General features: G+C 39.6%; 1 protein-coding gene across 2 annotated transcripts; it reads right to left on the bottom strand.

Annotated features, from left to right (window-relative positions):
- Nucleotides 1–1250: 1250 nt before the first annotated feature.
- LOC124997710 (ethanolamine-phosphate cytidylyltransferase-like) lies at nt 1251–13416 on the bottom strand. 2 transcript variants are annotated; one of them, XM_047571643.1, is made up of 13 exons: nt 13143–13416; nt 6475–6563; nt 5998–6159; nt 5814–5880; nt 5646–5730; nt 5529–5570; nt 5174–5315; nt 4910–4992; nt 4751–4828; nt 4379–4444; nt 2629–2694; nt 2465–2553; nt 1251–2310 (listed from the first exon to the last, which is right to left on the bottom strand). In XM_047571643.1, the coding sequence occupies exons 1-13, from the start codon at nt 13265–13267 to the stop codon at nt 2175–2177; spliced, it is 1230 nt and encodes a 409-aa protein (XP_047427599.1). In that variant the 5' UTR covers nt 13268–13416; the 3' UTR covers nt 1251–2174. The 2 variants fall into 2 exon arrangements, with proteins under 2 accessions (XP_047427599.1, XP_047427600.1); XM_047571644.1 differs by having other exon boundaries at nt 5174–5306.
- Nucleotides 13417–16054: the final 2638 nt, after the last annotated feature.

Below are 16054 nucleotides of genomic sequence, written 5' to 3'. Positions count from 1 at the left end.
CTCTGGGACATCATGAAGAACTGTTTTGTGAGGAGAAAATAAGTGGTGACCAAATAGAGAAGGGTTCCCTTGCAAGCTGTTTGAAGTTTTCCATTGAGATGTAGTCTGTTAAAAGATTCATCCAGTTAGTCCATGGGCCAGACCAGATTTTGGTATCACTCAAAGGGAATTTAGGGACCGAATTCCATATATATTTATTATTCCACATATTTTTTTAAGTACAGACTATTAAGCTTGGCTGCTGTCGGGGAAACCAAAGAGCAGTCCCATAGAAACTAAACAAAGCAACCATGTTGCCATGGTCGGAAGAATTTTTAATCTCGTTAGTGTTGAGATATGGTATGTTGAGTGTGAGCCTTGAGCTCATACATGAATTTACATCAGATCCTGCAGTACTTGAATACGACGGGTTCTTACAATTGAACACCTTAACACTTGCACTCAACATATAAAAAATGTGTAGTTTGGGGAAGGGTTGGGTGGTGATTGTGTGAGATTATTGGCAAGATAAAACACAATTGATATATATGGAGACAAAGTGACCTGGCTCTGCATCTGTCAGTGTTCATTTTCTGAATGGCATTTGTGGCTGGTGTAGATCTGTGTGGTCTTTCCTCAGTAGTGCAATAAACCTTTGTTTAATCAGTATGCTCTTTACTCAGATTTCAGATTATGCACATACTGTACGTGTTTGGGTTTTGGAGTCACTGATTAGTAATGTACAAAAAAATATATTCTTGTAAAACAAAGTAATCTCTCTTAAACACCCCAAACATTGTTTATCTGTGCAGATTTGTTTATCTGAAACAAGCCTCTTCTTTTTTTCTTTTTTTTCCTTTTTCTTTTTTTTTTTTGCTGCAAATCCTTCGCCCAAGGGCGGCCAATGGTGGAATTTTGCACATAAGATGGAGGACTTATGATATGGTTGAACTCAGGGCATCTTTGTCGATTCTGGTTCTGGTTTGTGTTGGACCTGTGATAAACCAGCGACCTGGTCAGGTTGTATCCCACTTCTCACCCTACAACAGGCTCCACCAGCACACACCCCACGACCCTAGTTAGGATAAACAGCAGTGGCGATTTTGTAAAATCTTATGATGCAGTCCAGAAATAGTCTAATTAGCTGTCATCATTTCTTACACCACTGCTAAATGAGAGGCATGTGTCTGATACACAAAGTAAATATTCTTAAAGTAAATCTTCTCTGCAAGTCTGTAATTCTGTTCATAGACACTCAAAACACTTATATCTGGGTTGTGAACATTAAAACTTTAATTTCACTTCTGAACCAAAGCCCACAAAAACCTCTGTACAGTAGTAAATGTACAGGAGATGAGTAAAACTTACATCTAGAAAAACATTATTTAATCACTTGATATACAGACAGAGGTTACTTTGTTCATGAAAAAAAAGTTGTTAGTTTTAAAACTTCTGTACTCAAAAGACACGGGCCTTAACAGTGTGCATTTAGAGTTAAAAAACTATTTTACCTTTACAACATAAGAGCTCTGTATATTTCTGGAGTAGGTAGTGCAGTCCAGAATAGGATCTGATATGTACATGAGGTCTCCCAAGAAGTTTCACTACACCACTCTTAAATTCTAGCCAGAACAGAAAAAGGGAAACAGGGAAACGTCTTCTGACACTCAAATTGTTGAGTGATTTAAGCATCTTCCGTGAGCCTGCGCCCCGTTTATAATAAATACAGTGAAGCTGAATTAGTAGTTGTAAAAAAAAAAAATCCCTCCACAGTGCATAAGCACAAAATCAAAATCCTTGGTAAACTTAAACACTTCAGAAACCCAAGTAAGTATAAGAGATAAAATATAAATTTTACTGTATATGTGTGTGTGTGTGTGTGTATATATATACACACATATATAGATGCCCCTTCCTTGTTCCAACTCATTATATATCTTATCTGTTTGGTTTTCGACTGACATGGACATATATTGCATATGCACAATATTCAGTTATTTGACCCACACACACACTCACCCTCACATCCCCACCCCAAAACACACACACGCAAACAAAAACCTACTCACACAGAAGACTACTCCACCCTGATTAAAGAACGAGCTGCTATAAAGACTGGAGGATTGTAGGTGTCATAACACTTCCAAAGGGGTGATTTTACTGTTCATGTTAATTGAACCTGATTGAATTGATAGTCAGTTATGCTGACAGTTCGTGTCTACTAATGGCTTGGTTGTTTCTTTAGTGTTTTCTTCCTCTTGTTGCTTCATGGCCTGGATCACAGCAATCTCTTTGGCCTCCTTCTTCTTGTTCCTTGCTTCAAATAGCAGCCTTGATCACACAAATGATATACAGTATGCCATATCACAATTTATTGTATTGCTTATTTAAAAAATAGCCATTAATGTCCAATTTGTTACCTTATAAAACTATGAATGTAAGGACATGTACAGTATATTTATGATAAATGCAGATTTTTTAAAACCTGTTTTTGATTATCCTTTGCACAATGGCATCAGTAGTGAGGCTGTTCCCACTGTCAACAGAACGCAAGATTCCTTTCCTTCTGGGCACCTAGGTAGAAAGAAAAATTTCCAAATCAGACTCTTGAAGAGTTACTGCATAACGTGGCTATGACTGAAGTCTTACAGCATAAGGGTCAAATCCATCCTTATCGAGGCATTTTACTGTCCTGCCATGGCAAACAAGATCCACCTGTGAACACAAAATCATGTATGAGGGGTTTTTATACATATATATATATATACAGTGGGGGAAATAAGTATTTGATCCCCTGCTAAATTTGTAAGTTTGCCCACTTCCATAGAAATGATCAGACTCTGGTTTTTATGGTTGTTTACTGGTTATGGGTATAGACAGAATATCAGTCGAAAATGCATAAAAAACACACAATCTAAAAGTTATAAATTGTTATGTATTTTATTAAGGGAAATAAGTATTTGATCCCCAAGCACAACACAAGTCAGTACTTTGTAGAGAAACCTTTGTTGGCAAGCACAGCGATGAGACGTTTCTTGTAGTTGGTCACCAGGTTTGCACACAGCGCAGGAGGGATTTTGGCCCATTCATCTTTACAGACAGTCTCTAAATCCTTCAAGTTTCTTGGCTGAGCTTCAGCTCCCTCCACAGGTTTTCGATCGGGTTAAGGTCTGGAGACTGACTAGGCCACTCCATGACCTTAATATGCTTCTTCTTGAGCCACTCCTTTGTTGTCCTGGCAGTATGTTTTGGGTCATTGTCATGTTGGAAAACCCACCCACGAGGCATCTTCAGTGTTCTTGCTGAGGAAAGAAGGTTTTGTCCAAGATGTTACAGTACATGGCTGCATTCATTGGCCCCATAATGCGGTGAAGTTGCCCTGTACCCTTTGCTGAAAAACAGCCCCAAAACATGATTTTCCACCTCCATGCTTAACCGTGGGTATGGTGTTCTTTGGTCATACTCACGTTTTTTCATCCTCCAAACACGGCGGGTCGAGTTAATGCCAAATAGCTCAACTTTGGTTTCGTCAGACCACAGCACTTTCTCCCAAGCCTTCTCTGAGTCATTTAGATGTTCACTGGCAAACTTAAGGCGGGCCTGTACATGTGCCTTCTTGAGCAGGGGGACCTTGCGGGCACTGCAAGAGTTCAATCCATAACGGCGCAGTGTGTTGCCAACTGTTTTCTTGGTGACGGAGGTCCCAACTGCTTCCAGATCATTAACAAGCTCCTGCCGTGTTGTTTTAGGCTGCTCCCTCACCTTTCTCATCATCATCCTCACTCCATGAGGCGAGATTTTGCTGGAGCTCCAGACCGAGGACAGTTGATGGTCCTTTTATGGGTCTTCCACTTGCGAATAATGGCACCAATAGTTGTCACCTTCTCACCAAGCCTTTTGCTGATGGTTTTGTAACCTATACCAGCCTTGTGCGATCTACAATCTTGTCCCTGACATCTTTTGACAGCTCTTTGGTCTTGCCCATGGTGCTGTAGAAGTTGGAATGTAAGAAACTGATTCTTAGAGCAGGTGTGCTTTATATACATGACGAGTTAAGATCAGGAGTATTGGTAATTAGTTGACTGAGCACAGCTGTGTGCCACATGCGCACCAGCCAATCTGTAGGAGCCTGAATTCTAAGTGAATTGTTGGGGATCAAATACTTATTTCCCTTAATAAAATACATAACAATTTATAACTTTTAGATTGTGTGTTTTTTATGCATTTTCGACTGATATTCTGTCTTAACCCATAACCAGTAAACAACCATAAAAACCAGAGTCTGATCATTTCTATGGAAGTGGGCAAACTTACAAATTCAGCAGGGGATCAAATACTTATTTCCCCCACTGTATATATATATATATTTATATATATTATTTAATATTTACTGTCTTACCTTGAAGTGTTCTAGCAAGTCTTTTGTTACAGCAAAAGGTGCACCAATCACTACTTCAGACACGTACTGTGAAAAGGCAAATAATAATCAATGTACATGTGGACAAAATTGCTGGTACCCTTACATTAAAGCCCAGGCCAGTTTCATTAGTTTCATTTTTTAAAATGATTCTGTTGAACTGCAATTCAAAATCAATGTCTGATTTTTATTAGAATTTATAGTAAATTTTTATTTATTATTACTTTTGTCTGTTCCAAGTTATTTTAGTGATCAACGTGGGTTTTTATTCTTTAACGGAAGGGTGCCAACAATTTTGTCCACATCCGTATTTGAGCTTATTGAACTAATATTATATAAAGCCTAAGAACACACTCGGCAAGCAAGGACACTGAGCGTTCTCTCATGGATATTCATGATGGGGTAGTTTTTCCCTTTGTAACGATTCACCTCCTGAAAAATATGAAAAGATGTGTTTAAAAATGCACACAACACTCAAATCAGGGAGGTGGTAAATATCTCACACAGACTCACCTGATCAAAATGCAACCCCACTATAATGTATGACTTTTGTGCAAGCTTATGCACTGCTTCCAGGAAGTCCACATGGCCAATATCTGACAAGAACTTGTCAGGAATGACTGTACATTTCAAAAACTTTGAACAACCATATTGTAGCAACACTTCTTAGAATAATAATTTGCACCATTCACACCTAAATAACAGTTGTACATGATTTCTGAATAAAATGTAAACATGTAAAATATAGCAATTTTTTGTGACTTTAAAAAAGGTTACGGAAGAGGTCGAACGCTCCTGCCACATAGAAGATAGTGTCTCCAGGTTGAGGTTCCTGGCCTGAAGCAAACTGGATGATCTTCTGAGAAGTCTGTAAGAACTGGGACACACCTGTCCAGGGACTGTGGCCTTGCTGACCCCCCTCCCACACACACACACACACAACCCACATGCATACAAAGTTAGTAATGGTCATCAGCTAACTCAAAGGTTTATACAAGCCTGGTTAAATCTGTAGGATTAGTCCTCCAAGCTGTTGAAATGACGAGACCCTTTACTGCTACTTAGTTGTTTGCCAGTAAGATAAGTGAGGAGCAAGGCATCAAACTAAGCTGGAAACAAATGAGGTACTTACCTTTCCAAAGTTGTCTGCATGCTTCTGATAGTCTGAACTATTCTAGAAAGAAGAGAGGAGAATATTAGGTTTGTGCTCTGATCTAAGGGCATGTAGAGAGTGTTAGAGAGTACTCACAATGTTGCTGTGGTGTGCTTTGGTCATCAGCAGCATCCTCCCAACCAGGTCTGTGGTTGAAACTCCCTGGGTTCTATTACACTCCCTGTCACAACATTATGCACTATGTAACTTAATTAGTACACACATTTGTTAGTATCATCTGCATATTTGAACAAGAAAGCCCACCTGTACCGTCCTGACTTCTTCACCTCCTCATATGTATCTTTCCCATCCACAGTTAGTGTTATATCATCTGAAACAACAGTTCAGTTGGCGTAGTTCAGGTGGTAAATCAAATATCTAAGTATTACAAATGATCTAATATTACTAATTTGTCAAAACAAAGACATGGGGTGTTGAAACATTGTACCTCCATGTACACAAAAGTCACAGTTGTACTTGTCTAGGGTCTCAAGGGTGGTCACATAAGGAGCTCCTTCCACCACCTCATCTACCCATTTTATGGCCTGCACCATCTTGTATCTTTCTCCCTGAGTGAAGACTGGTGGACCCTTGTGCTTTGCAATCTCACCTTGAAATGTAAAAAAATACACAGATATGATATTTTTGACACAAAGATAATGTAGACTGAGATTAAAAGAACACTGAGACTGAATCACCAGTGTGCGTGACATTCTCATTGAATTGAAACACTGCATGGGGTTATTAAGTCCTATAAGTATGTGCCTTGCAGGTGTATTCAAAAGGCAATGGTAAGATCATACACTGCAAAGAGTAATAGGAGAACTGGGAATGAAAAGTCAAGATCAGTACAAATGAACTTGACTTTAGGTAAGGAAAAAGTGGAAGAGAGATTGAGGTGACGATGTCTATGTCATAAACTTACTGTCTCTATGTACTCCTACAATGAGGTAATCTCCCATGGCCTTGGCCTGGCGTAGCTGGTTGGAATGGCCATAATGCAGCATGTCATAACTATGAAAGAAAAACATAATAATATAATAATATTACAATACAATAGCACCGAACCCCAATTGGTAGCCCGTGGGCCACATCTGGCCTGCAGAAGCCAAATGTCTGGCCCATGTATTGTCATAACATGTGACATAATAATGTGCAATATGCACTGGCATTATAATACATGACATACATGACATGACACACTGTAGTTGTATATGCTCTTTAACTAGTTCAGCTGCCTGTGAACTTATCAATATCAGAAGTGACCACCACGCAAAGACCCAGTTCAAAGTTTTAACTGCAGCTACTTCAGAGGATCACTTCTACTCCTTGTCAGTCCTCTCACTGATTGGTTAAAGAAAGTCGATTTATTTTGGAGCATTGGTAATTCTTATTGTGGTATGATGATAATTACAACAACAACACTACCACAAATAATAATTTAATAATTTGTAAACTTCAAATACTTGTATTTGGCCCTTGTATTGTATTTGGAGATTGATTATCTTATCAACTGGTTTCTTTGGATGGCATTACCTTAGCCTCCAGTACTACTGTGAAAAACCTTGGTGTCACATTTGACCAGGATATGTCTTTTAATTCTCACATAAAGTAGATGACCAGGATTGCTTTCTTTCACCTGCGTAATATTGTTAAAATTAGGAACATCCTGTCTCAGGGCTTTTTTAGCTTCTCTTCAATGGCTCCCTTTAAAATCTAGAATTGAATTTAAAATCCTCCTCCTTACATATAAGGCCTTGAAAGGCCTAGCTCCATCATATCTGAAAATACCTCATAGTACCATACTGTCCCAACAGATCACTACGATCTCTAAGTAAAGGTCTACTTGTGATTCCCGGAGTTTCTAAAAGTAGTATGGGAGGTAGAGCCTTCAGCTATCAGGCTCCTCTCCTGTGGAACCAGCTCTCAGTTTGGGTTCGGGAGGCAGACACTGTCTCTACTTTTAAGGTCAGGCTTAATAATTTCCTTTTTGACAAAGATTATTTCAATTTCAACTTATTTATCGAATTAGGACAATGCACATTCATCAACACTAATGCGTTCAGCATGGGTGTAAATGTGCCGTTCGTAGCATGACTGTTAAATTTCAGCCATAGTACCAAGGCAGGTTCCTGGTTAACAAACAGTGGACAATTTTAAAAACCACACAAGACATCATACAATGGACAATTACAACACAGAACACAAACAAACAATATCAAGGCAAGACAGACACAGACAGACAAATAAAGACAAACAATTTTACCCCACAGTTGCAGAACAATATACTAAAAGCCCCGGGAACAGGCAACAGATTAAGAGGAAGCTGTATGGTTACGTGTCTGGTTTGTTTTTAACCAATGTTTGAGATTTTTTTTAAAGAGTGAGTAATTGTCACAATTTCTGATGTGTGCTGGTAAATTATTCCATGACTGTGTTCCTCTTATAGAAACAACCATGTGACAAAATTTTGTTCTACGCCTTGGTACACTACAGTCACCTCTTGTTAAAGCTCTGGTTCTTTGTCTTTCGTTGTTTTTGTTTTTTTGAATTCCTTCAGAAATATTTTTAAAACATTACAGTAACGAAAGTGAAAAGGGGGTTAAAAACATGAGCTCTGTTGACACTGGCTCTCCTGCATGGTCACCCCACCGGTAAATATTCTGGCATTCCAAATATCCTGCAACATTCCACCAAACCAAAGATAGGCAGCCACAACTTAACTTGGGGAACTCTAAAGTAAACCAGCACAATCCTGGAAACACATCATAATCCTGGCCTTCATACACAGAGATTCAAAACATCTATTCTTCCACACCAGCACTAAGTCAACAAGGTATTTTTCCCCATGGGCATTAATGAATTGCCTGATCATTTTCTCAGTTATTTGTTTTTATCTTTAATATTAAAGGTTGGATGATAATCTAAAATGCCTAGCTCAAGGGCACGTTGTGGAGGGGATTTGAACCAGTGATCTCTACAGTCACTTATCAAGCCATTATTCCACAGTATTTTACAGTAACACATTAATATAGCTTGTTTTATTCAACCAACCCAGAGATACTATTGACATTACATATGGTAGTTGTATAACAACAACTACCATGAGGTCCTTAGGGAAATGTTTCTGTTAGCCGACTCATCATTGCTGCTCCTGTCAGCTCATACAAAAAGTTCCAAGTGCAAGCACTAACACAGCCCTATGACTGTAATGCCTAACCAGGAGAGAACACAGCTGGAGAAAGTAAGAAAGTCAGTAGGCCCAGACCATGTAAATCTGTCCTGGCTCAGCTGAGACCCCTGGTGGCCCCCGTCTTGGACCCACTTCAGTTCACGTATTAGCCTCATGTTGGTGTGGATGATGCTGTTTTCTACAGTGGGGCAAAAACGTATTTAGTTAGCCACCAATTGTGTAAGTTCTCCCACTTAAAAAGATGAGAGGCCTGTAATTTTCATCATAGGTATACCTCAACTATAAGAGACAAAATGAGAAAGAAAAAAAAAAAAAAGAAAAAATCCAGAAAATCACATTGTCTGATTTTTAAAGAATGTATTTGCAAATTATGGTGGAAAATAAGTATTTGGTCAATAACTAAAGTTCACCTCAATACTTTGTTATATACCCTTTGTTGGCAATGGCAGAGGTCAAACGTTTTCTGTAAATCTTCACAAGGTTTTCACACACTGTTGCTGGTATTTTTGCCCATTCCTCCACGCAGATCTCCACTAGTGAAGTGATGTTTTGGGGCTGTCGGTGGGCAACACAGACTTTCAATTCCCTCCCAAAGATTTTTTATGGGGTTGAGATCAGGAGACTGGCTAGGCCACTCCAGGACCTTGAAATGCGTCTTACGAAGCCACTCCTTCATTGCCCGGGCAGTGTGTTTGGGATCATTGCCATGCTGAAAGACCCAGCCACGTTTCACCTTCAATGTCCTTGCTGATAGAAGGAGGTTTTCACTCAAAATCTCACGATACATGGCTCCATTCATTCTTTCCTTTACACGGATCAGTCGTCCTGGTCCCTTTGCAGCCCCGAAGCATGATGTTCCCACCCCCATGCATCACAGTAGGTATGGCGTTCTTTGGATGCAACTCAGCATGACAAGTTGAGTTTTTACAAAAAAGTTCCATTTTAGTTTCATCTGACCATATGACATTCTCTCAGTCCTCTTCTGGATCAACCAAATACTCTCTAGCAAACTTCAGACAGGCCTGGCCATGTACTGGCTTAAGCAGGGGGACACGTCTGGCACTGCAGGAATTGAGTCCTGGCGACGTAGTATGTTACTGATGGTAGCCTTTGTAACTTTGGTCCCAGCTTTCTGCAGGTCATTCACTAGGTTCTCCCGTGTGGTCCCAGAGGTCTTGTATGTCTTCCATTTTCTAATAATTGCTCCCACAGTTGATTTCTTCACATCAAGCTGCTTACGTATTGCAGATTCAGTCTTCGCAGCCTGGTGCAGGTCTACAATTTTGTTTCTAGTGTCCTTTGACAGCTCTTTGGTCTTGGCCATAGTGGAGTTTGGAGTGTGACAGTTTGAGAATGTGGACAGGTGTCTTTTATACTGATAACAATTTCAAACAGGTGCCAATCATACAGGTAACGAGTGGAGGACAGAGGAGCCTCTTAAAGAAGAAGTTACAGGTCTGTGAGAGCCAGAAGTCTTGCTTGTTTGTAGGTGACCACCTACCCTACCACCAAACCACCTACTCCTGAATGTGGACAAGACCAAGGAGCTGGTCACTGACTTAAGAGGAAGAGGACATCCCCATCCAGGACCTGGAGGTACCTGGACAACAGATTGGACTCGAGTGACGCTGTGTACAAGAATGGCCTGAGTAGACTCTACTTTCTCAGGAAGCTCAGGTCTTTCAGTGTGTGCAGTGAGTTACTAGAGACGTTCTACCAGTCTGTTGTAGTGAGTGCTCGGTACTTTGCTGTGGATTGTTGGGGGAGTAGTACCAGCAAAAAAGACATCATTAGGATGAACAAATTGTTCCAAAAGGCTGGGCATGTGAGTGGTAGGGAGTTGGAATTGTCTGTCTCACTGAGGGACAGGGGGATACTGGATAAACTGCTCTCCATTATGGAAAATCCATCCCATCCACTACACTAAAGATAAGAGGGACAGAGGAGCTCATTCTAGAGCTAAATGATTCAGATTCCACTGCCATAGTGAACGGAACTTCTTTTATTCCCTACTCTATCCCGCTGTATAACAGCTCATCTTTTTGTAACACTTAAGCTACTACGACCAAGCAATTATCCTTGAGGATCATTAAAGTCCAAGTCTAAGTCTTGCTAACCCTCCAGTTCGTGACAACCTGCTCTATCTATCATCCTATGTATCAAGCCAAAGCTGTGACTTTGGTGTTGACTTGACTTACATCGCATCACAGACTTAAAAAAAAAACAAAAAAAAAAACAAGTTCACCCACAGTGGGTGAGTCAGCTGTGCTGTGAAGCCCAACTTTGCTTACGCTAACTGAATCTGAGCAGGGATACGCTTCAGAGTTCGGCTCATGGCTTTAGTCATGACGAAGAATTATGAGAATTATCAAGACACTACACAGTAAAATCAGCATACCCAAATTAACACTGTAAGAGCTGATATTAACACATGTGTCTATATGGGTCCACACCTCAGAGTGTTAATTTAACACTTTTTCCTTTTTCGAGTGTTGGTACCTTTATACCAAGTTAGTGTAAATTTGACTCTTCTTGTACTTAAATTTAACACTGCCTAATACCAACCAGTGTTTTTTTTATAACACTTCTATGTAGTGTTAGCAGTTAACTCTCTATTTCCTTACTACGCAAGTGTTACCCCCATGACACTTAAAAGGTGTCAATATAATTCTTATATAATTCTACAAAAAATACTTGGAAAATAAACTTTACTAAAATAAAAAGGTAGCCATGTTTGGTAGTTCAAAAACATTTATTTTCAAACTTGCACCACAAATATTAGAACATGCAACGGTAAGGCACAGTGTAGCGTTAGCACCACTTTAGCACGCCAGCTAGCAACTCTGAACCATAAGTATCATCTTATCACGTTTTATGAAAACATTTATTTTCAAACTTAAATACAGGATCAGAGTTTAGAGTAAGAAGTTCGGAGTTAATATTTAAACATTTACACCTAGAGGTTTGATTTAGTGACACTTTTACACTCGGTTTTGACAACAACTATTGAGAGTTAATTATAATGGATTAACTCTACCCAGAGTATAATTAACTCTACTAGTGTAGTTTAACACCAAGAATTCAACTCTTCTCAATTTGCTGTGTATACTGCAAATAGCATAAAAATATTTTAAAGAAAACAGCTAATCATATACATATACTGTATATATAGGAGCATGTACATATGAGCAAACTGGGCACGTGGGCTTGGGCATACGGTTTCAAGCCGATCACTGCAGCAGACAGGCAAAGGAGTGGAATCTTCTACAAAGGTCAATGGTAAAAACTACTGTACTACTCTTTGTCCTATTTGAATTGCTATCACGAGTGGATCTCTGTAGGATTTTGTGCAAGTGTGGATCATTTCGAAGGAGGGGTCAATGTTCCATAATTATTTTTTTGACTTACTAGGTCTGCAGAGGCAGATGAAACACTTCAAAACAACTTCCGACATATGCTACCTGCATAATAAATGAAAACATATTACACATGACCATGAAACTGCTTTTGTCTAATTAATTAGTGTCTAATTATCTGTTTGTTCCTTCACATTATTCCGACACCATATTAAACCTCCACTGATCTATGTTACTACCCTGCTCAACAATATTTATTACTAATATTTAATTACATCATACTGAAAGATGAAACATTGTTTATAAAAGTGTCAAAGTTATGAGAGGAATTCCAAGAGACAATTCAGGCTTCTGTGTAAGGATCTTTATCCATCCCTTTCTCCTTTAATGACTTATTGCTTATGAAAATATAAAACTTTAAAAATAACATTAGTAATAGCTTTTCAGTTGCCCCATGAAGTCCAGAGTGGAATTCAGGCCATTATCTTTTTTTTTTTAATTTTTTTTATTTTTTTTATCATTTATACCAGAGGTTATAACGGGTGACAGGTCAAAATGTCTTCCATGAAAAAGCCTTTTAGATGTAAATAGAAAACTATGGAGTAAACTCCATTTTTCCTAAAATTAAGACAAATTCTTTTTTTTCTGTCTGTCTTTCTATTGTCTGTTACTGTAGGGAAATTCTACACAAACTACAGCAGGAATATTATTTTTTTATATGTATATGAAAAACACATTTAAAGCACACATTTTAATGCATTAATTCCACTCAATAATATTATTTCTACTAGCCTATACAAAAGTCTGGCCATGTTTAGTAGTAAACATGTGCCTGTTGAGAAGAAAATGGAAACAAGGAATCCCCAGTAATGCACTGCAAAGTAAAGATGGTGTGTGGTGTACCGTAGAGCAGGCCAGACCGGTGGCAAGTGGAAAAAATAAATAAATAAATAAAATTCTGGCAAACATGCTAGATGCGAAGAAGTATGGATATAGTTATCCTTGTTTTTTTACAGTTATTGTTATCATTTACAAATAACTCACCACCCATCGCACCACACCCGGATTCTTCGCCTCTTCTTCTCGGGACTGCGCGCTGCAGCGCCGGGGGTTGTCCCTGCGTCTTTCCCGGCTGCTGTGTTCCCGTGGTGGTTTCCGTTCTTGAACATCTTCAGGCTGCAAAGTAGCCGCTATCAAAATGCTACCTACGACTTCAGATCGACTTTATTCAAGCGACGGGGGTACCGGACTGCTTTTTGCCCCGTACCGTGTGTACGTTGATGTGTGAGCATCAGCGGAGCGTGGCGGAGGCAGCAGTGTTTTGTTACGTCAACGCCTCGTCTACCGACAACGTTCGACGTCAGTTGCGTTGAATTAGTTACAGAAAGCAGGCAAATCACAATAAACATTCGCTTTTTCATTCAATTCAGTGAGAAAGCGTGTCCAAACTACTGGCCGGTACTGTATAGCTATACAGTGGAAATGTGCGGTTAATGTAATCCACTTCTCTTGTCAGTGGTTTTAATGTTGTGGCTAAGGGATGATTGTTGGGGTGAGACACATACTAGTTTGAAGACATAATACTACACACACACACACACACACACACACACACACACACACACACACACATCAAAATATATATGTACACACAGGCAGCAAAAACAGCATACCTAAATCAACAAGATAGAGTGTAAAGTGTCTATATGGATCCACACCACAGAGTGTTAATTTGACTCTTTTTGAAGTGTTGCTCCTACTGACTCTGGATGCTTGGCAAGGGGCATTATTTTGCTGAAACATCCAGTTTCAGCTTCGACAGAACAGTGCATTCAGCGAAGGGAGCATGTGGGTTTGGAGAATAGCACAATGTTTGGCAGAGTTCAGTGTGTCATCACAGGCAGTGAGAGGAACAACACCAGCAGCACTCATGCATCTCCAAACCATGATACTGCCTCCACCATGCCTGACAGTAAGTATTGTACTTGCTGGAAATAATGCTTCGCCTGGCCTTCTGTGTATGCTCACATTAGCAGGAGGAAGATAAAGCTAGAAACTGGACTCATTTGATGACAGAATCTTCTTCCAGTCCAGTGCTTGCGTGCTTGGGCCCAGCGTAGCTAAGCTAACCTCTGTCTCTCATTGATCAGGGACTCCTTGATAACCTTGTAGGGCCTTAAGCCATAATCTAATATTTGACCACGTACAGTGTAGATGGAACACTGGACACCATTTTGGTTTGACCACTGCTGTTGGAGCTCCTGTGATGTCATTCGGTGGTTTTCTTTACATATGTAGATCAGGATGCGGCCATTTCATGCTGAAGAAACCCTTGGATGCCCAGATCTCGGATTGTCTTCCAAGCTGTTGGTTTGTCTGTATTCCTGCAGAGTAGATCCAGCTGCTCAAGCACTGCATCTGCACTTCCTGGTGATCTGGTGGCAGCGGTACCCTTCCTGGCTGAGAATCTGTATTTTCAGGTGTGTTTCCTGTGTTAGGTTCCTTGTTTTAGCCATTTTTGTCTCTAAAGAACTTACAAGTCTAGTGGTTTTATTCAAAAAAAGAACGGCCTTCATTAATGGATCACTGCTACCAAAATGACCCAATACTCAAAATTTCTCGTGTACTTTCATGGAACCAATCAATTTTAAATTTTTAATGGCTGTTTTAGTATTTGTTTAGTATTTCGTCTGTGACTGAACTAAAAGAAGTTGCACTTGAAAACTTAAGAGTGATTCTTAATGTAATATTTCACAATGGCGTTTTTGGTGGGGATATAACCCCAGCTCATCACAAGCTATTGTGTTTTGTGTGTATGCACACACACTCACAGTATTGTGCAAAAGTTTTAGGAAGGTGTGTAAAAATGCTGTAAACTGCTTTCAAAAATGGAAGTGTTCATAGTTTATTTTCATCAATTAACAAAATTCAATGAACAGAAGAGAAATTTAAGTCAAATCAATATTTGCTATGAGCTGCCTTCAAAACAGCATCAATCCTTCTATGTACATTTGCACACAGTTTTTGGAGGAACTCAGCTGGTAGGTTCACTGTTGCCTGCAGATGCTCATTATTGTACCACTCTCCAGCCCTTTGGCTAACTGTCTTGGCTTTGGCTACAGCCAAATATTTCAAATTTTGACTCATCAGTCCAGAGCACCTGCTACCATTTTTCTACACCCCAGTTCCTATGTTTTCATGCATAGTTGAGTCTTGGCCTTATTTCCATGTCAGAGGTTTGGATTTTTGGCTGTAACTCTTCCATGAAGATCATTTCTAGACAGACAGCAGATAACTGTACCTGTGTCCCACTGGTTTCTGCCAGTTTTGAGCCGAGGGTACAGCTGGACATCTTCCAATGTCAAACTGAAATAATCTTGATGTGATTTTCATCTGTTTCTTTGGTTGACTACTGCATTTACAATCCTACAAAATCCCTGACTTTGGGCAAGTGTACTGTGTAGGACTGATGCTGGTAATATTGATGTGACTTATATTTTTCTCTTGTAAAGGAGGTAGCTTTGCATTTTATTAATTGAACTGAAGCTGAGGCTAGTCCTCTTTTCCAAATCCGTAGTAGTTCGTATGGATCATCGTAGAGTCCATTTGATCGGATAATCCACATTTCTCTTGGCCTCGCTGTATTTACTGATACATTTCACTGTGTTTTGTCACTCGGGGGGGTGGGGGGAGGCAGTGACATCACTGCATACCCTCTGTTGCTTGATGTTTTGCATTAAATACAGACATACACTCACTTGCCACTTTATTCGGTACACCTGTTCAATTGTTTGTTAACACAAATACCTAATCAGCCAATTACATAGCTGCAATTCGGTGCATTTAGGCATGTAAGGGTGATCAAGACAACTTGCTGAAGTTCAAACGGACCATCAGAATGGGGAAGAAAGAGGATTTAAATGACTTTGAACATGGTATAGTTGTTGGTACAAGAC

This window comes from Mugil cephalus, chromosome 20 (genome assembly GCF_022458985.1).
Source record: "Mugil cephalus isolate CIBA_MC_2020 chromosome 20, CIBA_Mcephalus_1.1, whole genome shotgun sequence".
Lineage (NCBI taxonomy): Eukaryota > Metazoa > Chordata > Actinopteri > Mugiliformes > Mugilidae > Mugil > Mugil cephalus.
The sequence above is the reverse complement of the archived record's forward strand: the minus strand, read 5'-3'. Positions and strand labels throughout refer to the sequence as shown.

Excerpts from the sequence above, each read along its gene's own strand:
- LOC124997710 (XM_047571643.1), bottom strand. The coding sequence starts at position 13,267 with ATGTTCAAGAACGGAAACCACCACGGGAACACAGCAGCCGGGAAAGAC. Across the intron at positions 6,564-13,142 it reads CGGGTGTGGTGCGATGGGTG|TTATGACATGCTGCATTATG; the intron begins GTGAGTTATTTG and ends TTTCTTTCATAG. Across the intron at positions 4,829-4,909 it reads TGGGGTTGCATTTTGATCAG|GAGGTGAATCGTTACAAAGG; the intron begins GTGAGTCTGTGT and ends CATATTTTTCAG.